This window comes from Neopsephotus bourkii, unplaced genomic scaffold, assembly GCF_033783945.1.
Source record: "Neopsephotus bourkii isolate Nb327-2 ecotype Australia unplaced genomic scaffold, CSIRO-AGI_Nbou_v1 NB_140, whole genome shotgun sequence".
Taxonomy (NCBI): Eukaryota; Metazoa; Chordata; class Aves; order Psittaciformes; family Psittacidae; genus Neopsephotus; species Neopsephotus bourkii.
The window spans coordinates 553,977-581,630 of NW_026900657.1; the positions used below are offsets into that span (position 1 = coordinate 553,977).

Here is a 27,654-nt window from a genome sequence, read left to right on the forward strand (position 1 = left end):
CTCCCACTCTCCTGCTCACAGCCTCTCTCCCTTCACTGTCCATGAGGTGGATTTTTGGTTTTGGGGGTTTGAAGGACACATGACAAACGTATGCTTGCAGAAGCAAGTACACGCTGTAATTGCAGTGTTCCCAAAGAGTGAGAGACATTTTGAAGCCGACAGACATTAGTGGTTCTTCTCATACCAGTGAAAGCTCAGGGAGTGAGTTAAGGCACAGATGTTCAAAATCCATTTCTTTAAATACATGTTTAGGTCAATATTAGCCTTTTGTTTTCTTTTGTTGGTTGGGGCTTTTTCATTTTCCCAGATAGTAACTTTCTGTTAGATTCAGCTGCTCAGTCCGGTCATGACTTGTCGTTGGAGTAGTCTGCAGGTTCAGTTTTATCCTTTTTGTACTGCACGGGATTTAATTATGGAATGAAAATTTCAGGTGACTTCAACAAACCGGCTTCCACTGTTTTATTGGAGACTTGAGTTTTATTAATACTGAGTGGCTATTGGTATTTTAACTGGGTAGTGCTGGGTGCAGAACTGTATTACAAATTCCAACCTGTTTGTGGGTGCTGTGTAGAGACCCAGACAAATTAATAGGAGAATGGAGTTCATCCTAAGGTGTGGTGTAGCATGGGTCTCTGAGAAGGCGAAAGGCAAGCATCAACCTTCAAAAGCTTGGTACAAATTTATATTTTAATTGAATTAGGTTCCATTCTCCTTCTTATCTCCTGATTTTACTGCTGTGAAACTATTAGTTGTTAAATCTTTGGTTTAACTCCTAAACAAAATATAGTCTTGTCTTTATAAATGTTTTATGGCTTCATCCTCTTTTGTTCTTCAGACCCTTTGGAGATCAAGTAATTCCAAAAGGATGGGTATTTAGCTTTATCATAACAAAAACAATCTCACTTTCTTTTCTAATTTCTGTAAATATTTGTCTTGATGTAGTGAGATAACTCTGTTTTGTCTCACAATAATTATTTATATTGTATTTGATCTTGTAACATTCTTGGAATTGGAACAGAAAACCATTATTTTAGATATCAAACACAGAAGCTATAAACTTATCCTTTCAGACCAGTGTTTTCAGTGAAAAATGGAACAATTTTTCCTAATAGAAGTCAGACAAGTCTATAAACCTTTTATAACTTAATGAATGTTTCACACCACATGCTGATTCCCTAGGTAAGCAAATCTATAGTTAGTGAGACGCAATCTTTTCTCGTGATTTAAGTTTGCTGAAATCAGATTGAGACTTTCCAGACTTGAGAGTGGTCACATTTTTCATAGCTTAACTGTAAATCATCTTTCACTTAGAAGATTTAGAGACAGACTGAGGAGCTAAATCTTTTAGTTTGCCTTCCTAACTAATAGAAGCCATCAGATGAGCCTCATTATGGTGTTTCCTAAAGGATTAGAGAAAACAGTTTGGTAATGTTCAAAGTAGGACAAATACCATTACAAGTATAACAACTTTATCCTTCTAATGATTCAGATGCAGAATTAGGTGTGATTACAAAACACTTGGAAATTGCTTGGGTTGACAGAATTCGTAATCAGAACCTGTCAGCTATGAAATTAATAATAATAAATGATACTGCCAATAATCAGTTGTAGGATTCTGAATTTGTGAACTGAACTTTTATTCTGATACCACTCAACAGCCAAAAAGTGCAGTTCTTGGTGTCAACGCTGGACCTTGCAAGGCTGCACTCATGTGAGCAGTCCTGTAGATGTCAATGAGCCTACTCGCACACTAAAGGTTTAGAGAAAATGGCCTTTACTTTGGGATTTATTTTATGAAAATTGCCTGCTTAAATATTTTCTGTATGTAATACGCAGTAAGACCTTTCACTATGAAATAGGAATCCAATTGCTGTTAAGTTGTAATAATAATGATAGAACAAGTTATTGGCAATTCTTCATGCACGATGTTTTTTTCTGGATTAAATGCATTCCAGATGAGATTTTGACTCATTCTTTTTGAAGTTCTGATATTCAAGTGATGTTACTGAGGCAGCTTTATTGCTTCTTCAGGTTGGAGGGGGGGTGTGTATTTATTTGTCATTTAAAGGGGGGAAGTACTCCCCACTGAAATTACTGTTTATTTATATGTATTTTGATTATGCCTGCTTATTTATATGTATTTTGATTATGCCTACTCTTAATACTCCATTTGTACTTATGGGAGTATTAAACCAATTTGATGCAAGCTCGTAGTTAAAGAAATGCAAATTAAATATCACAGATTTTTTACATTGTAGAAAGAAGCTGTAGGTGTTCTGTTAACTCCAAAGCAGAACCAACAGTAAACCTCCTTTTTTCCCCTTCCCAGATTTCTCCTTTTGAAAACACCGAACAGGGGTATTAGTAGGTGAAGCCTTGTCAGGCTGGTATCTTCCTTGAAAGAACATGATATTTCTATTACTTTTACCTAACAATTTAAACTAAAAGGACAGTTCTTGTAATCTAGTGGCTTTCTACCTGGTTATGTTGTTCAAAACAAAATGCTGCTTTATGTGTGCATAAAGTGAGATCTGGCTGCAATAAACTCCAAACTCAACAGTCTTAAGGAAAGGACTCTGAAAATATGATTTAGTGTTATAGTTGTAAATTCTTTTTGCTGGAAAATAGCAACTAAAAGATAATTCTCCAATGCATGCTTATGGTTTTCCCCCTCTGTAAAATGGTAGTGTAATTTATTTGAAAGCTGCTTTTGTTTTATTTTTGATAGCATAGAGGAGCTCTTAGTATTATGAGCTTTGTCTGATTAAGTGCACAAAATGACAAACAAGGTTGTCCTGTGCTCATCTTCTTCCTTCTTTAGGCAGATAATCACCTTTAGAAGCCTGGATCCTATTCAGCTACTCTGTCAGTCAGCAATACCAAGACCCTAGTAAGCCGCATTTATCAAACTAAACACTTGATCTGTATCGGCACATCAGCTGGTGGCAAGGCCTAAGACACAAGATGAAAGTTGCAATTAGGATTTAGGAGGACATTTTATTATCTGAGATTTGAAATAGGTTTTCTTAGTTAATCCAAACATCTTTCCACTCAGATATGTTGACAGAGCCCTTCTGTACATGTACTTACTTCAGCTTAAGTGGGAACTGCAATGGATGTTGCCAAGATTTAATACCTCTGAAAGGAGAATACTTGTCAAGGGCAGGACACCGAGGGTGGAGTTAGAACACTGCCTGCACTTTGTTTGTGCAGCCTTTCTTTCAGTGGCATTCAAAAGCCAGACAAATAGCAAGTTCTGGTGCAAAGCTTTCCTGTCCAGCTTTTCCTGGAAAATAAAAACTATTTCTTAATGAAGAATAATTAGTAGCTTAAGCAGAATTAGAACAAACCCCAGCCACTTTTATGAGTATGTATCATATACAAGTCTGTAGATTGTGTATGAATTCTGTATGTGCAATGAGCAGATGTTACAGAGAGGGTGGTTTTCCCGAAGCCTGAAGGGCAGAATAAAAATGCTTACCTTTCTCATGCTCCTTGAAAGTGCCTCCTTATTTTAACAACTAGACATTCTTTCTCTCATTGGCATTTGTAGCCCTCACTTGGGTATTTCCCTTTTGTACGTAAGAACTGGTGTTTGAAGCAGTCATGTTCAATCAGTAGTGGATCAATCGGGCTGGTTCACAGGTAGCATTCTGGTGGCATTCCAGTTGCCCTGAAGTATCAGAGGCAGCCCTCTCTGGGCTGTTGCTACTGTCCCCAGGTTTTGGGTGTTACATGTTTTGATTTGCTGTTGTCCTAGATGGAGACTATTCCTACAGAGAAAGCACTCTATGAAGATTTTATCTTCAGTTTGATGCTGACTAGACTGCATCTGCTGTATCTTTGGTGTCCCCAATGTTATCTGAGAGTTTCTTTTTACTCTGCACTGTTTCAAATGGTGAAAGGAAAACACAGGCAAATCTCCAAGTTTCATTGTCAGTGTACAGATTTAAGCAGGTGAATTGAAATACTGGCTATGGGAATTTTCACAGCCGTCTCTAACTTTATAAATGATCAATAGCTGGAAGAAAATGTCGTACAAAAGTACGGCGGTTATTATACTAAATGCATAGGGTAAGATCTAAAGATAAAGCACCTTCGCTGCTGGGTGGAGATAATACTGAGCATGCGGCTGTACAGTGCACTGCCTGGACAGCAGAGGTCCTCAAGACCCAGCGGTTCATGCTCAAGTGGGAATCTTGCAGCAATTACATTCCATTAGTCATTTTATAAAACAATTTTGGTCAGGGATTTTGTCATGCAGTTAAACAAAATGGTCATCTTGTGTTCCTTAAATATTGTTTTAATTATTGTGAAATATTATCTGTTATTATTTCTTTTGTGGTGTGGCATTAATATTTTAGACAAACACTTGGAGGGTTTAAGTGCTCCTCCATCAAGCCTTTTGAAGAAACATACAGCAGTTTTTTAGCAAAGTAGTTCCTGTGCCTCATTTGTCATTAAATGGCAGTGCTGCTGTCTAAAAGCATAACTTTTTGATTATTAGTAGAAAACATAGAGCATCTAAAATGTTATGGTAAAATGTAACTCTGATATCCAGAAATTATCAGTTCATGTTCAGTTAAGACTATAACTCATTTTTGCCTCACTGTAGGGTTACTAATCCAAATTATTTGAATGTGTACAGCAAGTAAAAGTTGGCATGGTCTGTTGAATTTATGGTCTTGGACAAAACTTAAATATTTATGCAATTATATAGGTAACATTATTACCAGCTTCTCATGCATAGATTTGTAGAAATATCTTACCAAAGACAATGGCATGGACATGAAATTATAAATATTGAGAGTATTTTTTCTTCTACATAGTCTACTGGCTGGGCAGCTTAACCAGCTCAGTCTGGCCTGAAATCCCTTCCAACTTTGTTGCTGGTAACTTCCCTGTAACCTGGACAACTCAGAAGGCAAGTATGTAAGTAAAACTGCAGTTTATTAGCAAGTATTTGCCATGATTAATACAATTTTTTAATGGCAGGAAACACTTAGATTTTGGCTTAATCATTAAATGTGCTGGCAAATAGGTTTTGTGCTGGAGTAGCTGCTAGCTTTGTGTCTCTGCTCACAGTAATTTCCAAATTGTCGCACTGCTTACCCATGCCAGTAGTAATGGTTGGTGATTCACAGGTTTTCAGACAGCCAAAAAACCAAAAGCATTTACTTCAAGTTGGTTCACTACTGTCTTTAACCTGTCATGTTTTCTGGACAATCTCATGATAGTGCCTTTATGTAAAAGCTCTCTGAGTGATGGATTAAGATCTGTCTTGGATTTTCCATGGATTAAGTTTTAAATTAACAAAAAGAATAACAATGTGAATCAATTTGATCAAAGAAAAAGTGTCACTAATTATTTAAACAGGACACTTACTACAGAGGTTTAAAGGCAAAGAAGCGGATTTCCCTTGCATGTGGATCGAATCAGAAGTATCCCATAATTGACTCTTTACAAGACCTTGCTGCAGCGTAATGGACTAGATATTAAAGCCTTAAGTATTTAAAGCTAGTTTCCGTCTTTCTCTAAATGGAGGTCTACCACTAAGAGCTATTTTACAAGTCTGACACATTAGCTACATCACTGAGAAATACACTGGGCTCTGGCTTCTCTGGTCCGGAATTTCAAGACCTTTCAATAGTTAAATGGTGTGAAATGGGTAGCATTGAACCTGTGAGAAGGAATGAGCATCCTAAAAATAAATTCCATATGGGAATGTCTGTTGGAAAGGAGCAGAGATAGTGGATGCTCCTTTTTATAAACATTTAATTGATTTTCTCTTTGGCACCTATTTTTAATTTTGTTGGTGCTCCTTGGAAAAACTCATTCTCTGGTAACAATAGCTCTCAAAGCAAATGAGCCTTTTTTTCTCTCTGGATTCTGAAGATGTCTTCTGCATTTATTTCTGTTTAAAAACTGGATCAGAAGAATACTATTACATATCAAATACTGGTTTGTACATGAAGGAATATTGTATTTTCTCATCTAAGGAGCACATACCAGTTTTCTTTTTGGAGGAGATGCAGGAAAATCATTCCAACAGACTGCTATCTTCTTGCCCAGTCCTCCTTGTTTGCACAAGGTGTATGTACACTGTCAAAATATTAGAGATGTTATTCCTAAGGCAACTAAAGGTAGTACAGTTTATCCAATCTTAATAAAACAATCACATCTAAGACATGGAAACATGAAAACATCCTAGGTAATCCCATTAAAGAGTTTACAAGATTGAGCCAGTGCTTTTTATTTTCATTTTTTGGTTTGGGGTTTGTTTGGTTCATTTTGGTATTATTACCTATAAAAGGCTTTGTGTTACATTAGGTAAGCTTTCAGTCCATATAAGCTTTTATTTGTATTGATCTGTGTTTAAATGGTTGCTGTGCTTTGCACTAGAGTCAGTGAACATTCTCCATGTTCATTTTCCATTAATTTAAATTCCAAGTGGTCCTTCCACCCTGAACCCCAGCCTTTACCTCAGGCTTCACCTGTTCAGGCATCCCTATATATGTGGTATAGTAGTGTTACACTGATAGAAGAAAGTTCCATTCTGTAGTTTTTAATCAGTTTCTTTTTGTATGGAAATAGTTCATATATAAATATTTCTTTACCATAGTGGTTTTACTATAGAGACTTATAGGATATTATTACTTGGCAAGCAAAATAATTCTTAATATGATCCAGAATTTACTTTTAGCCAATTTCTGTCTTCTAATGTCAGGTAGAAACCAAATTATCCTGAAATCAACTGGAGATCTGTCAGGGAAGGAGCCTTGGGAAGGAAGGCATTTTGTCCCATAGCCACAATTTAAAATGCCAGAAGATGTAAAAAATCTGAATATCTTAACTTCAATTTGTAACATCTGTGACTTCAAACGAGACATAAACAATACTGAATGAATTATAATTTTTGTGCTTCCTCAAAATAACATTGTAAATATTAAAGCCACAAATTACACTTTAAAATGAGACTGGACATTGACTATGATTACTCTGAAAGATGAAGTATTTCATACACAAAGATCAAAGTATGCTGCTTAACTGTTTTGAAGGAGAGATACTTTGTTAGCCAGAAACTCTGGCTTATAGATTCAACTGTTCCTTTTTGTGTAGGTGAAGAAAGAGAGCCAAGTTTTTTCAAGTATTTATTTTAACAATTATTTCTAGGCTTGTCATCTTCTCTGAGGAAAGGACCTCCCGTATTTTGATTAAGCCATGTGTTTGTCGTGGGAATGTTGGGGTTTCTTCATTCAGCTGCAGTCAAGTTTTGAGCAGCTAATAACAAGTAGCTGAACAAAACCTCATTTTTCATATTTGGCAGGTTGACATTGTCTGCACAGCAAGGCTACTGCTAGGGTTAGCATATTTTCAGCCAACACTGGTTCTGCAAAGTGATTTCAGTTTTGTGCAGTCCAGCCATATACACGATCAAATGTACCCAGCTGCCCACATCCTCTCCAGCCCTGGCAGCAAGGGACAGAACCCATCTTTTCATAGTCTAGACAGGACCTAAGAAACAGATTTATCTTTGTCTGAGTGATTTTAGGATTTCTTCAGCTCCATCCAGACTGACTATATATAACACATTGACAGACACCAGATCAGTTCTTCACCTCTGTGTAAGCCCAGGTAAGTGGGGTTTGCATGGTGGAATAGGGTGGACGTTTTTTGGGGAGCACCAAGGAAGCCAATATCCAAAATTCCCCCTGCAGGCCAAGAGCTGCAGCAGCTCCATAACAGCTGCACTTCCCCTGCTTGGGGTTGCATTCATACTCATGGCTTGCATCCCTCAATTTTCCCCTGATGATTTCAAATGGAACAAAATGGAGTTCCTATGGTACATATTTTTTCCAATGGCCTTCCAACTTTCCACATCCTGCTCCCATTCCATAGAGGAAATATTCTAGCTCTTCTGCTGCTTGGACTGTAGGGATCTGAGTTGTGAAACCTTTTACATTTCAGGGGTGAAAGTTCTGTATCATTCTTTCATATACTAATAGTTAATACTATTTAAGAAAAATCTCTTTATTTAACTCATGTCAGAAGATACATAGACCTTCAAACGTCCTGAGCATTGTTGTACCAGAAAAGGGTGTGTTGGTTTCTATTGCTTCCAAAGAAAGTAAAACCAAGAAAACCCTTAACTTGGTTGTAAAAATCTTACCAGTCTTATTTTTCAGTCATAAGATTTCTGCCTGAACTACTTTTCTTGGGCTATCTTTGTTTTACACCAAAACAAATACTTTCAAAAATCCATTTTCCATTGATTTTCTTACCCGGCAAAGCAGCTAGGAGCTAATAAAAGGAGGAAGGCTGGTCCAAAGAAAGCACTGTGGCTTTTGTCGATTTGCAGAGCTGGTCTGGGGAGCAACAGGAGCTGCTGTCAATCTGCTTTCTTTTCCTCGTTTGCAAGACACAGCTGGAGAAGACCTGGGCACGTACCAGGGCTGGGGCTTCATTCCAATAGCATCCAAATAGAGGGATTAAACTAACATAGACATTCATTTATATTTAAAAATTACACTAAGTCACCAACAAGAAACATATGAGACTAATCATAAAGAAAAGCCTGATCTGCATGAGAAGAAAAATCAACTTTCTTGCCAAAGACTCTTTTCCCAGACGCATTGGTAGTGCTGTTCAGCTCACCAGGTTGCATCAGAACTAGTTTTGTATTTTAAAAATTAATATTCATTTCTAACTCTGCATGTGTGTGTTTCTATGCTTGAAGCACCTGGAAAGCTTACTGGAGTAAACACTGCAAAGTATAATAGGTACCACTTGCTCAGAAAAGGGAAGGAAGGCAGGCAGGAGGCAGGATCCCCTATTTCTGCTGATGACGGAAGTTTGCCTGAACATAACCTCCAATACCAGGATATTAAAAATACCCTCATCCATCTTTTATTTATATACACACATGAAAAGAGCCACTGAACTAATTAACTTGAAGGTATGTAGACTAGATACGTAGATAATTAGACTTTAAAGATCCATTGACTAAGTAGAGCAGCAACATGCTTTGTAAAACATTTTAAATCAGTAGTGGTCGTAACTGATAAAAGGGAAGGGGGGGGGGGGGGGTGTTACCTTATAATGATCTCCTAATCCAGGCTGAAGCCAGGGCATTGAAGTCTCACATACCAGTTGTATTTCCAAAGAAAAACGCTAGAGCACATAACCACCAAGGTGTTTCTTGTCTGTCAGGCAGACTGTAGACAACTTAGAGAACCCTGCTAATGTGTCCAGCACGGAAAGCACAAGCTTGTATAAGCATTGACTCTCCTCTGAATTTGCAGCCCTTTGAAAACTTCTAATTACATAAATATTGATGTACCTAGATGTGTCTTTGTTAAGATTCCTTCATACGCTGTCTTTCCATCACTTTCCATCTGACTCTTGCCTTGTATTTGACTTTTTGTTGTGGTCAATAGTGTTTCAGTCCTGTCTTAAATCATTATGGCAGCATTTTGTTTTCACAGGAAGTTCTGTGGAGAACCACAGAGGTTTTCAAATGTGAGGCAAGCAGCCTGCTTGTGATTTGAAACAAAGCAATCACTTTTTTTAGCTTTGATTTACTTTCTAGGCATTTTGTAAATGTCCTTAGACTCTAGGAAACTAAGCTAATGTAAATGTATGATTAAATATCCTCAAGATGCAAGTAAAATTTGCTTATGTCTTTCAAGCTGTTAGACTCTCTTAAAGACTGCAGCCAGTTAGTACGCCCCAGGCTCTGCTTCCCTCCATCCAGCATACCCTTTAGGACATTAATTTAATTGTGTTAAATTTCCTAGGGGTGTTAATTGAAGATGTTGGAAGTAAAGGTATGAATCCTGGTTCAGAGTCACAAATGTCTTATTTAATCTCCAGATAGATTATTTTTAAGTGATGTGTAATTTGGTTTTCATTTCCTCTCCATTTTATTTAAACAAAAGGCTTTCTGCATTGTTATTTGCTCTTGCAGTTAATCTGTGCATTAAGAGTAGCAAAAGTTAATCTTACAGCATAGAAGGCTTGTACGCTACTTGGAAAGTTTAATCCATCATCCTGTGTTTGTCAGCTGTTTAGATTTCATTCACTTTGAGTCACAATCTTTTCTCTCCAGCTTGTGTGTGAAGTATGAAATAAGTTCAAGATGCGTATGTAAGTGTGTGTATGCATGTCTCAACTTCTATTCTGGCAATCAAAGATTGGCTCATTTCTTTCTTGGTTTTCCTGAAGAACTTGACTGCAAATCAAGATGCTTGGGATGTGAAAAATATCCGTAAACCCCCTAACTGTAATTGGAAATCTCAGGTTCAATACAAGCTGTACAGACAGATCGCATATAAAGCCAGAGCTGTTTTGAACATTGTCATCCTGAATATATCTGATGAAAAATATTTCTGCCTTTTCACACTTCTCCCTCCTACTTTCCCTTGAGATAAATATATATATATGTTGTAAATGATACATTGATGGGAGACTACTAGTGTAGGTGACCAGAGCACTCATGTGCAAATAAAACTGTGCCTTGTCTTTTTTCAAACTGGAGCTATGGCATGTTGTGTTCAGTATAGTATTTATTTGTATGATGTTTCAGCCTTAGGAAATTCTTTTTAGTTGTATTATTGCCATTATTTTCTTTTTATTAACACATTCACAGCATGTCAGTAATCTTTATGCCTATGTATACTGACAGACTACTCAATTATTACTCAAGGTTGCTCCTTTCTCCAGTTGCACATGGGCTGATCCGTATTTCTGGTATCAGCAAGTTTCCAAGGATGGTTTTTGATTGAGTTTCAAACTGAAAGCAGGGCCCATATGCTCAGTCCCACCGTTCTTCCTGACCATAGTACCTTGTCACCCTGTGGGAAGTGCCACTCAAATGGAGCAGTGTCAATGAAAACTCTCATCTTTCAGCTGATGAAAGCTGCTCTCTGCCTGGAGCCAAGTCAGTGCAATAAGCTTCAGAGCACTGGAGGCTTCCATACTCTGTGAATCCAAGTTGTTGCTTTTCCCTGTAATCAGCCAGAAAAAGGGTTTTGAAAGGCTCCAGAGTGAATTACAGAATATGGCTGGACCCATCTGCCCCCAAACAGTGTGGCTGAAACAGGATGAGATAAAGGAAGAATCCCACCATCAAAATGGACTTGTTTAGGCAGTACAGCTGACAGGTGAGTACCACAGCTGTCAAATACTTACCACAACCAGTATATTTCTGCTTTTAATATTAAAAGTGTGTCAGAATTTCCATTATAAACCACTTATTTTGTGGGTTTATAGCTTTGCCATAAAAATACACCTTAGGTTGAGTCTTGGCATGCAGCCATTTGGCTTCTTCTAACACAATATTAATTCAGAACATCCAGACAGTTTTTTTAAACACCAGTATCTGAAAAGTCATTGCTTCTTTTTTCTCAAGTACCTTGTTTCCTGCAGGACTTGCAGGAATTGAAGGTGGCCAGATAGAATTTCATCAAGAATCTGCAATGTCTGTAAGCCCTTTCTGGAAGGACTGAGGCCTCTGATAAGAAAGAAAGATCTCAGGACATCTACAAAATTCCAAAGCAAGATGGGAAGGCTGGATACAGACCTCCAAGACTGAACTGACAAGATGACTGTGGTTCAGCAATCTGACTGCCATCACCCGGAAAGCTTACCAGGAGATAGCAGAAAGCAAGACAGTTTTGGCCAGCATGGAACTTTGGCTAGAACATACAAAGATATAAAGTATAAAATTTGGAGTGAAATCCAAGAATCTTAGGTCACATCTGAAGTCCATAGTGTAACGAAATGACTGTCAGTGATCTCTGTGAGACAAGAAATCAGGAGAAAAAGCACTTGTAATTTGAAATTTACATATACTCAGATGGGATATTTCAGATCAGCTGAAAAAGTATCAAACCCTTTATTTCTGAGCTATAGGCTTCAGAAGGAACACATGTGGTCTGTTCAAATCACAACCCCAGTGAATGACTGGAAAGATGGACAGAAACTGGATCTCCTAGCAGCCAAATCCTGTAACTCAAGTACTGTTTATAAAATGACTGATGAAAAGGGGCAATCCTAATCTGATCCCTGGCCTTACTGCACAATTAGGAAAAGTGATAATCTTGGTTTGTAAAACAAGGAAAATTGGCAGCTGTGGAAAAATTAAAGGAACTAGTTCAGTTAAATATTAGACTTATGAAAAAAATTGGCCATAAAAGCCATTCTGAGGCTGGCGAGGACAGAGCCTCAGAAATGTCTAGGGAAAGTTCTTCAATCAGTTCAGGAAATGTGAAGACATGAAGCTGAAAGTGCTGAGCTCCAAAGGAATGAGGATAAAGCTTATAGCTTTTCTCTAGATTTGGTCAGTTTACTTTTTGAATCTATATTAGGGTCCATGAAACAAATGGAATAAAATATCCTTTCTCAAGGTGAAGTTATTGCACTAGGCGGACTGAAAAAGAATAGATTGGTCTCAAGCAGGGAGAGTGACTGCTGGCAAACATGATGGATCCAAAAGGTGGGGAAATTGGTTTTGAAAATTTGTCTCTTTTGAGCAGGAAATGTAACTCAAATGACAGATAAGCTATGGAAATATTTGGATTTCATCATAGCCTGTAATGGAGTAACACATGCTGGAAGTATTGTCTTACAAATTAAATCTCCAGAAATCTTTAATTGTGTGGCCCAGGTGAAGCTTAGGATTTACAGGTAACTGATTTGCAGTGAGCAGATTTTCCTCATAGAGCACTGAACTACTACAGCAGCTACTTGTTGCAGTATCTTTTTACCCAAGTAAAGGCAGACTGATGAAAACATCATTTTAAAGGCCATTTTAAGATGCTGCTACATCTGAAGGAAAGGTTCATTTTCTCTTGCACTGAGAAATTTAGATTTTACATTCAGTTAAATGCTGAACCACAGCATGGTCTCAGGTGAATTCATCGTGTATGATGCTGTAAGCAGGTATACCTGCTCTAGCTTTAACCCAGCTAGCACAACTAACTGTAAGTGTTGAAATACAGCTTCTCAGAAATCAGTACAAGTCATAAAAGTAGAGTAGGTACCTCCAGGCTGCACTGAGCTTGCAAACCTCTACTGAAGTTAGAGTCGCCATTGCTGTTGGTACCAGTGTTAGCAGCAACAAAGACACCATGGCTGAGCCAAAATTGCAATTCTGGTGCACTGTTTAGATTCCCCAAAGTTTTTTCCAGTTAAAAAAATCAGTCCTCTGGATCCAGCCTGCACACAGTGGTTTACCAGAGACTGGTTCTGAGGGAAACCAGCCCATTACACCCCACCTCCCTATTTAGCAAAGACAAAGCTGTAAGAAGTGCTACTGGTCATCGAGGAAATGAACTGGGATGAGATAAGTGAGCTTTGCACAACTTTTGGACCTCAGTCATGGTTCTGATTAAAGTCAAATGGTGGCCTGAGCAGATTCTGTGGAGCCAATAACAGGAAAAGGGGGAGGGAAGACCTTTCAGAGCAGGAGAGTGCCTACTGCAACTTAAAAAGATGTCTTTTGGCTCAGCACCTGCTGCATTTTAGAGGATGGGGAGAAGGTATGGTACAGCATGCCTGTTTTAGATTATTTCTTGACTATATCTTGATGTGAAATACAACACTTGAACAGGAACTGACATACTTACAAATGGTCTATAATACACTGAAAGTCATCAACCTGAAATCAAATCCAAAGACAAGTGAATCATTGCAAGCAGAAGCAGTTAATTGTGAGTACACAGCCAGCCAGGGACTGACTTTCACAGACAAAAAGAAAATGAAGGCAGGACAGTCCCTACCAACTCTCCATACGGTGGCTGTCAGGTAAAGGTTTCTGGTTTTTTTAATGATTACTGCTACTATTTCTGGCAGTTTATTTGTGGCTTTGTTAATATTGTAAAACCACAACATGAGCTTGGTGCGAAGGAAGCCGTGTCAGTGGCTAGCATAGTGTGATTTAGCATCTTTTGTTTTTTAAAACAGCTCTTGTAGCTGCTCCCATTTTAGCTTCCCCATGTTTCAAACACCTTTAATGCTGGACGCAGATGCTTATGGTCTGGGGGCAGTTTTGACAGAGGAAATCAAAGGACTTGGGAAGATGGTGACCTATTACAATGAAAAGTTTATGTTCTTGGGAGAGAAATTAATAGTCTGCTCAAAGAACATCTGACAGTGGTTAAATCTATAGGACATTTTTCAATTCCATTTCTTTGGAAAAGGATATATGGTTCGGACAAATCATCAGCAGGCTGCAGGGACTCTGAGGGGCATGTTGCCTTCTGATTGCAGAGGGGAAGAATATTGTGCTTCCATGGTGTCAAACAGGCTTGAGCACATGTTTATGTAGAGAGCAACACTGGAGGCTCCCTACCAACACTGCCCTATCTCAAAACACAAGGAGCAGGCCATATGGGGAACCCGTCATAGTAGCCCAATGTCCAGTTGTCAAAGTGGCTCTCCTGAAAGTCTGTGTTCCTTTGGGACAGGGAATTGGAGTGGTGGGCAAAACCACCATCTCCTGTTGTGGGATTCCTTCTGTGTACAGAATTATGGACCCCTTCTTGTAAACAATCATAACTGTATTGAAGAAACACATGGCTCTATCATCCATTAGTTTCTCCTGACATAAGCATGCAATAAATTGAATTTTATTGATTTGTTAGTGTTCAAGGAAGTGTGCTGCTGTTCAATTCTCCATCTCTACTGTTAGATGAAGCAAAGAAAATCTGTACCTTGGTGAAGGACTGATACAACACCATGTGCCTGAAACATATGTGGTTTTATCTATCTATAAAATATTGTGATGATTTCTGGGGTCTATGCATGTGAACTAAGGAATAGGCTGATTCTTTTCTTCCTAAGTTAAACCAAGTGCTACAACATTTTGAGGTTTTTTTGCTATTGCAGAGATTCAGCTTTAAAGTTTAGTATTTAAAGCCATGCTTTTTTAAATATCTTATTTTTCTATACCTGAACAATCATGGAGCAGTCATGTTACATTTCTAGTGTCTCATTTACATGTGCAGCAACAGACCACGATATGAGAGTTACAGAAGCCAGGGGACATAAGTTTAAACACATTTAGGTTAAACACAGATATCTCAATGTCTGGACATAATAGGCAGCTGAAAACTGAGAGGACAAAAGCTAAGAAAGTGGATAATTATGAATAATCTTCTTTAATCACATTTATTTAATTTTAAAGCTATTTGAAGCTTTCATCAAGCAGTAGGAGGGATCAAACACTGGAAAATCAGTTGTGTAAAGATTTCCATCACTTTGTAAAACCTTTTGAATGAGCTTGCACATAGGCAGTACTTCTGGGTTAGTATCCAGTGACACTGACCTACACCAGCAGGGCCACACTTCAGTGAAACAGGGATGGGTTCTTTTCATATGTCAGCTGTTGATGTGCTTTTTATACTGCACACCAGGAACGTTTTTAAAACAGGAGTGGGAAGAAGAGCATCAGAAAACTGGTTCTGAATGGAGGAGGCCCTCCTGCAGAAACAAGCCTATTTCCATTAAGTAGCAGATTCATTTAGCTGTTATTTGAGCCTCTAAATCAATGACCCCCGATACATATGTACTTGGGAGGTGCTTGGATTCTGGATCTCAATTCACAAGATCTGAGCACCTAGGCAGGATTCAAAGTAATTTGTGCTTTAACTTTTGACCTGTTGGGGGCTGTAAGGAAGAAGGTTTGAGGTTGTTTGATGTTTCTGATTTGTGTGGCTTGGTCTCCATTCTCATTTCACCCTTAGTGTGCCTGCTTAGCTACTCAGTGTAACAGCTGCTCCTTGGAAATGCTCAGTCCTCCAGTAGATCCTTGGGGTAGAATTGTGAGAACTCATGTATGTACTTCATGGGCTTGGTGCAAGGATGCTGAATGTCAGATTTAGATGATTTCTTCTGGATCCCTTTAAAATCCATTAATCTTTAAAGAGCTGGGACTTTAGTAGCTAATAGTCCACTCCAGCAAAGTACTGAGCTCCCTCAATTCAAAACATCTTGCAGAATGAGGCCAAAGACTGCAAGTTCGGAAGAGGTGTGAGGAGAGCTTTATTAGCATGGCACATATTTAACCCATAGGAAAACCCACAAATTTTACTCATTTTAAGTGTATTTCACACTTTTTGACTCTTTGAAATAACCACATTTGTAAAACTTATTTTAATGAATAGAGCTCTTTATGTACCAAGGCAAACCTTTTTTCCCCCTAAATATAGTACTTTTAAAATACTATTTCTTTTGTAGGTCTGGCTGCTTCCATCGTCTGTTCGTTACTGCTTACTGCTACAGAACACTCAAGAACTGAAAACAGGCAATTTAGATTATACTTTGTCTTAAAAGTTTTTTGCTGATCCATACCACGTATTCATCAGGACCAATAGGAAAGATAAGTAAAGGACTTTGTTATTTATTGCCAGCTCTGATAAAGCTATTCTTCAGTCCAAGTGGAACGGCAGTACAGTCTTTGTGTATGAGTGATGGGAAAGAGCTACCCGATTACAGATTCTGGATCCGTTGAAGTCAGTGGGGTTCTGCCATTTGACTTCAACAAAGCAAGGGCTTCACCATGTTTAGAAGAAAAGTTTCACTGGGACTATTGTCCGAATGCTGGTGAACATATGATTTTAAAATCTCCCTTTTCACATTTGAATGCTTGTTTACCTCACGTGCACCTCAAAGTAATTTGATATAAAAACTTCTCATTAGTATGATTGTATTGCAGGTTGGGTTTGAATTGGTTCACTTTTTCATTTCTTGTGCATTTAGAGACCCCACGTGGCAATGTCTGGGCTAAAAACATGGTGAGAGAGTATTCATGTATTTTGTGTTGCCAGGACTTACACTGAATTAAAGAAAACAGAAATGAAAACATTTGCATTTGTCTATGTAATTAAAAAAAGTCATATAAAGTTGGGCCCAAGGTTGTCAGTATATCACTTTAATGAGCACAAACCTTCACCTTTTTTGCAAGCACACCGTAAATGGAGAGGCATACATGTCGTATCTACCATATCAATGTCATGTTGGAGTATGTAAAAAAAACATCTATTTGTCTTAGGAAATATCGAAAACTTTTATAGGGAATTTGGAAAATATTTTTTGGCTAGCATGAAAGGTATAATCCTGCAGCACAGAGTACAGACATGGGCACAGAGACTGAACAGACGGGCTGCTGTAAAACAACCATTTAATAAGGCATTAAAATGCCATCGACTCGGACACATAAAAAAAAAGCTATGAAAACAAATGCCTTTCAAATAATTAGGATCTTATGCTTGAGACCAGTGTTGATCTCCATGCAGAGATTTTCCTGCTGAAATCAGACCAGTCTAAGTCTGATCGTCTAAGGAAGGAATTAGCAGATTTAGCCACACTGGATACGTGAGTCTAAGCCATGCTAACACATGCAGCCAGAAATAGCTGCAGAACCCATTTTTGTTCTTGCAAATGTAGTGTGACTTTGTTTTCACTTGAGCTACTGTACTTGCATTGGTTTTAAGATTTAACACTAGTTTGTAGTGGTAGTTGGTGTGTAAAGTATATCAAACTGTTGTGTAAATTTATCCTTGAATGTAATAAGAAAATTATTCAAGAGCTATTTAATCTTTAATCACCTATAATATATACAAATATATTAGAATTGGCCATTCATGTCTGTGTGCTTAAGATAAGCCTGGGTGGCAACTGTCGTGATCAGCACAGCTCAGAAAAGCTACACTGAGTGTATATGCAAGGATGTGCATCTGTGATAACGTATTAACATGATAACAAAAAATACTAGTGCTGTTGTCTAAGAGATGTGCATCAGCTTCTCAACTTGAAGTCGGAATTTAATACATTTTATTACAAAAGTAATGTTAAATGTATATTGGTTTTCTGATTTAATAATAAAGTTACTGGTTTAATCTCCATTTTACTGAATGCTAACATCCTAATCTTGGAGAAATTACTGATTAATGTATGTCCCTCTGTATTTAATCTTTTTTCCTGTTTTGTCATTAGCCAACAGCTAGCTCCTAAGGCACATAATTTTAAATCTCTATTCCTGCATGTGTCTGTCTTTCAGAGCTGTAGTTTCAGATATTCTTCAATTTTGTGTTTTTAAGACATAGAACTGGGTCCCTTGGTAAGAGCCCTATAACCATCAGAATAGATCTTTCTCTTGATATTGTGATTCCATCTATTAATCAGTTTTATATGACTTTCTGCTAGCCTGTTTTTTCAAGGTGTGAAAATTTGCACTGCAGAGGTATTTTATGGATTGCAACCATCATTTCAGAATAGGATTCTAAATAATTGGTCTGGTTATAAAGATTTGAGCAGCATTTTTAGGTTCCTATGAATTGCTGTTGATCCTGAGTTGCCATTTGGCTAGAAGTATGTCCCAGTTAGTGGCCATTCTATCTAGCACTGGCAGGATGCAAGTGATTCTTTATGTATGTTTTATTGTTTTTAAGTAGTCATAAATGATTAGTCCAAAAGAGTAGCATAAAACCTCAAACTAGTCCCCTGCAGGAGTCGGCTGGAGGAAATTAAAGGATCAACAACATAAGGGAAGCACTGAGGTAGGATTGTTCCAGGCTGCAGCCACAGGCTTTCACATGCACTCAGGAAATTGACTTCATCAAAAGCTGAGGATGCAGGCGTGAGGATGAGGAGGACAACACAGGTGATGATTCTAAATCATAGCTCAATATCACATCATTTTCCAAGAGAGAGGTTTCCTCCCCACCTTGAAAAAAAACAGGGTTTTCTATATAAATTTGAATCTTTATGAATTAATAAAAGGACAGCACAAATCTGAGCTGTAAATCTGATATAACTTAATAAATAATGGAGACTCCGTTTCCCCCAAATAATAACAGTTGGTTTTTTTGCATAAGAAGGATTCCCTATAGGCTCTGCTGCTACTTCCAGAGTTACTGCTTTGTGCCCCATGTGTGGATTCATGTGTTTGTGTGTGTGAGAGCTGTAAAACCAGTGACTCAGACGTGCTGGGGACTTACAGTCAGGCATGGCATTTTCCTTAATGTCTTAAGTAAATTCATGCTGCAGAAATGTGGATCTTCTGGGCCTGAGATGAAGCTGAAACTTTTCTAGTGGAGCAGGAAAGATCACATGAAGGGAAATGCATAAATCTACATCTGGAGCCAAGTATGCTGGGAAAGTGTAAAGAGATGGGAGAGCAGGAGTGCCAGAGCAAGGCTGAGAGTGAGTGAGATTCCAAGGGGAAAAGTGGAAGAAAGAAAAAGGAATGTCCCAGGAATGAAGCTCTTATAATGTTCAAAACTTTCATCAGAAGTAAAACACTGGAAAGCTATAATCCAAATAAGGAAATTAGAACAAAAATTAACAATATTCAGCTATTCAGATGTCAAAAGAAATAGCAGAGTTATTGGTGTTAGAGGTTATTGCCAGGAGGGAAAAACTCAGCATGTCTTGGGTAATTAAGCTTCATTGGAGAGCATGGATCACTTCTCCAGGTAAGAAAGCTTTTATAACATGGCATCTTTTGCTATTATAGTTAAACACCATGGGCTATTCTGCATATGAAGTCTTAAACACTTTAGCCCTTTATCATGGGATTTTACTGGCCAGGCATGTGTGTTCTTATGGCAAAAAACATTGACTGCTATAAAAAAAAGAAACCCAAACATTTCTTTTTATTACTCAACTTGCTGTATTTTTTAATATATTGAGCCAAATTCATCCCTTGTGTAGCTCAGTTGAAGCCAATAAGCATAGATTTGGCCAATGTCTGTGTGAGAAAGGTGGTGACAATTAAAATATATTGTTTAATAATGAGAGCTATGGTAGTGAAGTGTCTTTGTGTCTATGAAATTATACACCACGACATCACATTGCCAGTGTAGAGCTGGGACTAACAAAACATATAAGACCAGTTTCTGATGGAAAAGCAGAAGTACTCTAACTTTTATTACTATGATGAAATATCACAAAGGAATTTGAGCAAGACTAATTTAGGTAGCATCTCTAGAAGTCTCATTTATAGTGTAGCAGTTTACCATGGAGCAAGGCATTTAAAAGTATTTCTTGAGTGGTTTATACATGTGGCTATCAAGGGCAGTATGACTGGCTGTTATCAGCAGTAAGTAAAAGAACAGATTTTATTTCATTTATATGTTAGTGATTTTCAGTCATATCACAAAAAGGCATGTACCCTATGAAATGAAACGTGTGGACAGCCATTATTATCACTTTATATTGGCAATTCTTAGTTGTTCTTCATTGCACCAACACATAAAAGATGTTGTCGATACCCTCAAGATCTGAAGATCCTTCCTGTTTAGACAGTGTGGTATCCAAAGCTTGTTGCACAGCCAGCCCCCTATGCAATGCCTGAACCAATGGATTTTGTTTACCTGCTGGCACGATGGGCTGTATGCAAGGGCTCTTTTTTGTATTGCTGTTGATAAGTCACAGTGACTTTTATAAGCCAAAACCTTACTGTACTATCTGCTGACTTTTATCTTTCTACTGAAGTTTTCGGGTAATTATTATTCATAGCCAGTAACCATATCCCTAATTCCAAGCTCTCCATGTGTGCTGCCAGGAAGCCTGGCTCAGCTCTTCTCTGTGTCGAGTATTTGGTCAAACACTTTACTGGGTGCTGGGTCGCCTTCTTGCCAAGCAGGGAGGTGGAAAGATGAGAGGAATAACCAGAACCATTTCCCTTGGGCCTGGAGGGCTCAGGAAAAGTCTTTTACCCCAGAGGCCCCCTGCTCCTTCCCCTCTACTGTGACCCTTTGCAGCTGCCTCTGGGCTACCTGTCAGTATGCTTTAGGAACTGGGGCTGGGAAAGGTCAGAGGAATAAGAGGACAGATATTTTGTTGAGCCAATAAATGAACTAGCTTTTGATGGCCCTGCCCAGGAGCATAAAGAAAACAACAATTCCTAGCCTATGTATCTAACAGAGTGCAGCAGAAAAGGTTTAATGAGCCCAAAGATATAAAATACTACAGATGTAAAGAGTTTCTGAGTTCCTCTAATGCTACTGATCTTCTAAGGAGTCTCTGACACCCAAAAAATGAGGGAAGGGGGAGCTACAGAACAACAGAAAAATAAGTTTTGCTGTGCTCATTGCTCATTCTAAATCTCTTTTATAGAAATGTGGCCTTTGGCATTGAACTCGGATAACGTTTTATAAGAAGAAAGCATGATTCATTGAAATGGTGCACTTTAGTGTCTGTGGAAAGGAAAACTGGGAAGGACACAAAAGAAGCTACGCTGTGGAAAACCAATTCAAGGAACCACTGCCACACGAAGAATCTCAATCTGCAGTAACGAACAACAGAAAGGAACAAAATATTTCCAAGGAAACATCTGAGCCTATTGTTGGAGCCTAGTAAGGAATTATTACTATATTAGCCTGTCACAAAAGGATCATACAGTAGATGTGGTAGGAGAATAACCTGAAATTAATAGGAATTTTTTTATTAGCACCGATGTGATGATCAAGACTGGCCAATATACCTGTAAAAATGAAACTTAACCAAAGTAGTAAGAGATCCCAGGGGGAAGGGGATGTTTAGTCTGTCTTAACTAGGATAAAAGTTACTTTTCTCTTTTTTCACACATTATCAGAGACCTATTTTTTTCATACTGTGAAGAGCATGGCTGTGTTATCCATAGCTTTTTACATGCTAAGTGGTTAAAACAAGAGACCACAGAAGCCGCTGACTCCATGCTAAGTGATATTGCAGTGCAGGCAATTCCTGAACTCATCCAACACTGTCAAACTTTGCAATATGTGACTGGGTAATTTAGGCTCCCAGTTTCAATTATAGGGAACTGTGAACTTCACCTTGCGCACTGAGCATAACTGCACTGTTGCATTACTCACACAGCACGTAAGCACAAGTGCATGTATTCACCAGGGACGGTCAGGTCCTCAGGCAACTCATTTGCATGTTGCCAGTGGCTTTTTCTCTTCAGCAAATATATGTAGTTATTTATTTATTCACCCTTTCCTTTACGTTTTCTAGTTCACACTTTTCTTGTATTTAGTTCCTGGCTGCTGGTTTCCTGCTTCTCCCTCTTTTGCTGTTAATAGGATGAAAACTGATTTTCCAGCAATCCATTTAACTACTTCCCAGAGGTGAGTGAATATTATTTTCACGTTATGCTTGAGAGAAGCAAGTAGTTCACTGGTGACTGTAGACTGAATCACTGCTGTGGGTATTAGCTTGTAAATCCTGAATTTCTCTGGATATCTTAGCCTGCAATTAGAGCTATTTTCTCCTTCGAAACCACAGCAAAGAGGAACATAAATATAGTTTTTTAGCGTCACATTGCTGATTTACATAGTAACTGGTCTAAATGATAGTTTAGTAATGCCTTCTTTGCATCTTTAACTCAGCATTTGTCCGGAGAGCTAGCTATGTCTGCAGTAGACATTAAAACACACAGTGAGCTAGTGGCAGCACATTCGGTCATGCTTTGAACATGCTATTCCACTTTACTGGGATGTGCCCTAGCATGGGATGTGCAGGCATAGTCCTTGTTTCCCCTGGGTTCTTAGAGCATTGGAATATTGCTGTTTCTAGGTTCTTGATTCAATGTCTCTGCTGCTCCCGAGTTTCTGGGTAGGATGCTTAGTGGATCCATCAAAACATCAGTATTCCAACCCTCACTTGCCTCACTCTAAATATCCTGCCTATGTTGAAGCATAAGATTTGCCCTCTTGCTTTCCCAAGCACATCTCTTCAGTCTGCTTGCACTGATACCTTCCAGTCCTAAGGTGCTTGGGCAATGTTTATGCCAAAAGTTAAAACTCCTTTCTCCTTACATGTTACTGATGAGGGAATGTAGAAAAACTACACATCCTCCAAATGTTTCTGTAACAGGCATGTGCTCAGCTCTAACACTGAATATAAATCTAGTCCTTCTCTGTGATACTGGACAGAAATCCCAGTGGAAGTCTTTCCTGCCTCTAACCTGTCTGCTTGCCTTCATAATGATAAATGGTGGGAGGGAAAGCATAAGGGAGAAGAAAAACTATCTAGGCTTTGAACTGGTTGTGTCTCAAGAAGGATGAGAAGGAAGAATGCAGATTCATTTAAAACAGAAATTTTATATGGCTAAGATCTTTGGTATTTTTCTCTACTTGGTCACCATTGGTGTTCTCATAGTCTTAGACTAAATCCTTTCCAAAGATGTCTAATCAGGTGGGACATTGTGGATGCTTTTATTTTTTACTGTAAAGTGAATCAGTTACTATCCCCATTTCTATTTTTGTCCTGCACATAGCTGCTCAGTAGCTATCACCTTTGCTTTCAGTCTAGGTATCCATTGCATGCTGACTGTTTCATATTACTTCTGATGCACAAAGTGAGTTCATCACCTTTCCAGGATGTCTCATGATTGATTCCTCATGTCCAGGGCAAGCTGCTTTAATGTTTCAGGCTAAAATGAGTGCTTGGATGCAGTGGGGATAATCAGTGGTTTGATTCTTATTCTTATGTTTTGAGCTATCCATTTGTGTATCAGATTCACAACTGATATTAGCTACAATATTGCATATTAGACTCAATATGTTATTCTCTCAGAAGCTGCTTAGATGCACTGGGCATGAGTAACCTGCAATCTGCAGAGTGTGGCTGTGTCACTCCTCAAACTTGAGCACACTGCGCCTCGCACCTAAGCTACACCACACAGCCAAGGCTGCATGCTGGGCTTGCTGAAAAGAAAATTAGAGGGCTGGTCTTGCTATCCTCAACTCTATAAAAGCTTTCCCATTGGCTTCAACAGATACAGGAATTGGCCTTATGATTTTGGCAAGAAAACACAAAAATACTCTTTTTCATCTCTGCTGAGTGCTGAACTGCAGCATGCATTGTTGTCTGCCTGATGTAAGATAAGAGGCTGTTAAGGGGAAATAGTAGTTTTGCACGGATTGTTCTCTGCACATGTTGTTCTCTAGTAAGTACTTGTTAAAGGATTCATCCATTACAGCTGGCAGTGTTCAAGGCTAATTACCCAAATTTGGCCCAGTTTAGTGCTATCAGTGTAAACCTCCCAACTAGAAGCTACATTTGTCAAATTTTGCTTTTCAGGATTGCTGAAGTCCTTGCTGTCCAAGCAGACGGTGCCAACGTTCCACAGAGCTCTCTTCAAAAAAAAACACCAACCACAAAATACAACCCTGCTGAAAATACTCACCAAAACCACAACAGTGTGTGGCTGAAAGCCAGACATTAGTGTTTGCTGAAAACTAAGGAAAACAGCAACAAATAAACCCAGGTGAAAGATGTTTGCAGAATGCTCCTTCAAACCTCTTACCCATCGGTGTTTTAGTACAAGAGCTTTTAGACCTGTTGTAGCTACTCCTCCTGTTTTCATTCCAGTGGGGTTTGCTTTTTGTTTGTTAATGACCAGAAATAAAAAATACCCTGATTTCAATTGAACCAGCATTCGCACTCATTAATAGACTTTTAATTTCCTTCTCCCAGAACCTGGTTACAAAGGTGGACTCAGGCTCAGGAGTGCAATTTTCAGCCCAGTGGTAACTTGCTGCACACCCTGCATAAGTGCATCATGGCATTTGAAGTGTTAGTCTCAAAAGTAGTCACACAGGTACGTTTGCTGGTCATGACTGGAATAATGGTCTTTCTGACAGAAGGAAGATATGCAGGCTTGTAACCACCCAGCACCATGGCACAAATCTTCAATGCTATTAGCTTCCCTTGTTGTTACCCAAGCAGTTTCTCAACAGGGTTGAGGAGCCCATGCCAAGTTTAAAATTAAACTTCACTTTGGTTTAAATACAACACAGGCTGATCTATACCACACAGTGCCAGTGCAAAGGTTGGCTGTGAATCCTAGCATGAAGCTGCCATCTAAATGCCAACGTCTACAGTGACAGTTTTATAGGCAGAGCCCAAGGGGCAGTTTCTCTCGTGACAGTGTTTTCACATTAAAATACAGTTCATGTTGGACAAGGTTTTTGCTTTTGTTGTACTGTTCCCAATATTTTCTTCTCTTTCATTTTTAATATTGATCCTGTACTTTGTGGAAAGAAAATTGGTTCAAACCCTTATGCTCTTGATCAGCAAGTCACTGACTCATGATTTCTCTTCCAGCCTACCATCAGAGCAGTAAAAACCCTCAAATTAAATTGAATTTAGGCTGCCTCCTGTCACAGTGAAGTGCATGGCACCTCTTTGGAGCAGGTCCTTAAATTCAAATACTGTAGATGTTTTTGCTGTTCAAATGGTGCTGCAGAAACATGAGGGGCCAAGCGAGAGGAGGTTTTTTCCCTCCTGCTGGATTTTTTCACTGTAACAGTCAGGGGAGTTCTCATCTTCAAAAGAAACATTCCTTCTATACAAGCTGCAAAAAGAATTATTTAATGACATCATAAATTAATAGAGAGAAGCACAAATTTTCCAAAATGTGGAGAGAGAGAAAAAAAACAATTAGTTTTTGCCAGAAACACCCCAGCTCTTCCAGACTTAGGCCTCTCTTGAGCCTGCGAGCTGCCAACGATACCAAATTGAATGGTGGGGCTTTTGGCATGACTGAAGTTTAGCTTGTTTAAATTTTGGCAAACATTCGTATTACTCACATAGTCAGCAAACTGACACAAATATTTGTTCTATTTAGAGTGGAGTCCAAGCTCAGTGCTGGCGTAAGTGCTGTTGGACTCGGTGGAACTCAGCTTGCTTGAGCCAATATTAAATTTGGACACTTACCTTAAAGAAAAACAGAATAAAAAAGTCCCCTAGCCTTTTAGCACAGAGTAGGACACTTCAATGGAAAACAGACCTTGTGTATCCAAGTTTTCCTCGCTTGCTAATTTTTGCCTTTAATCTGATTTGAAATGGACCTAGCTGTCCTGTAGTTGGCTTACTGTTCCCCGCTGCGATGCAACAAGCCATCTAACCAGAGCTAGAGCTGTAAAAGCCTCCACACATGTGAAGTTCTCCACATTCTTGAGAAGTAAAAGCTGTTTAAACTGTAGTAAATCAAACCTGGGCACAGTAAGCATGCTTGATCTATTTTAATGCTGTGCAGGTTGTTGGGATTTTTTTTTAATGATGTCCACAGTTTAGTGTTTCTGATTTGAAAAACAAATAAACCATATCCTCAAGGATACCTCAGTATTGCTGTGCTCTCTGTTTCTGAACACCCACAGCTGGGCAGCACGCTGCCAGTCCAGTGTCACCGGAATGATGCTGCACAGCCGGGTGCTTGTCAGGGAGTCGCACACTTAGCAGCTGCCAAACCTGCCCAGATGTGAAATGCAGAAGAAATGAAGTGGCATCTCTCATCTGGCCAGATCCATGCTTCTCACCTTGCCCATGAGCTTGCTCTCGGGATTGGATGTATTAACAGGCTAGACATTTTGTACTGAAAAAAGCAAAACACATAAGCCAGAAAAGAACAACGTGTTTGCATTCCATAAATTAATACAACCAGCACACTCTTTGGGGATGTGCTAGCTAAGGATTTGTCCTCAGACAGAATGTGATTTCTAAGCTGACTGCTGTTTAATACTATCTAAATGCTTCTATCAATGTTACATAGAAAGGGACACCACACTAACTTAACTTTAGCCATTTAAAAATGGGAAATCTAGGCTAAGTGGCTGCACTAGATTCCTCTCTGAGTGGAAAAAGATCATCATTAGAGAATGATTCATCCCATTTTAATCTAAAGGTCTGATCTCTCTCCATTGACTATAAAAGGAGCCCAGATGACCAGATTAGCCTATATCCATATTTTGCACATTTATGCATTAGTTCAGCCTTTTACAATCAGGTCCTGTACTCACAAATATCACACACTATTTTTATAACTTACAGCTTGTTACGTGCCACATGTTTCACAGGGCACTTGCTTAGCTCTGTTGGTCAGTTTGAAATTGTGCCTTGGCTGTGCCCTTTACAAAGGCTGACAGCAGTGTTGTTGTGTGCTCATAGTTTAGAACTTGAATTAATTACATATTCAAGTCTCCTCTACATCCCCTTCAGTAACTGAAAGCTGCTGAAACAATTTTTATAGGAGTTACTTTTTACACTGCCTTAAATCAATAAATACTGCATTGATGAGCAGCAGATACATGAAAAGTGGTTAAAAATAAAGGCAATTATTGTTCATTTAAAGTGACATTGTTATTCTGTTATTCATTTTTTGTAAAACAGGCAAAAGATCTAGTCTAGCTTGTCATTTGGGCTGCTGACCCCATTAAGTTTTAGGTTATAGTGGCAACACTCATCTCATTTAGTGTTGATTCAGTGTCAATGTGAGAAATTAACTGAGGATTTCAAACTGTGGGTAGTGACACCCTCAGACCTCTCCCCCCACCTCCAACCTTTAATTCTTCACTATTGTCATTGTAAGTGATCGGCACATAAGTGCAGGAATATGATTCTGGTGCTCTTGTTATCAGGCTAGGGTCTGCTTTAGCTTAGCCTAGTAGTGCTCGACGGATTCGGAACAATTCATGTGTCCATTAAAACAAAGAAACATGAGAGATCACAAAGGAACCAAACCCCCTTCCTCTTGCCAGGGGCAGTTAAAGTTCGACAGTGTAGCCCTGAAATGATAAAAAAAGGGTCAAGTGTGCCCCTTGGGAAAGTGTGAGATTGGTAAATCGGATAGTAGGAGACAGAAGAGAGACGAGGCATCAGTAA

The 27,654-nt window shown here is 38.8% G+C and overlaps 1 protein-coding gene across 3 annotated transcripts in view; it reads left to right on the plus strand.

The window, feature by feature from the left end:
* Positions 1-17,330, plus strand: part of BRIP1 (BRCA1 interacting helicase 1) — a 119,606-nt gene extending 102,276 nt beyond the window's left edge. For all 3 annotated transcript variants that reach the window (XM_061368415.1, XM_061368432.1, XM_061368423.1), the window contains exon 25: positions 16,240-17,330. In XM_061368415.1, coding sequence (XP_061224399.1) covers positions 16,240-16,332 — 93 coding nt within the window. In that variant the 3' untranslated portion in view covers positions 16,333-17,330. The remainder of the gene's footprint in view (positions 1-16,239) is intronic.
* The last annotated feature ends 10,324 nt before the right edge of the window (positions 17,331-27,654 follow it).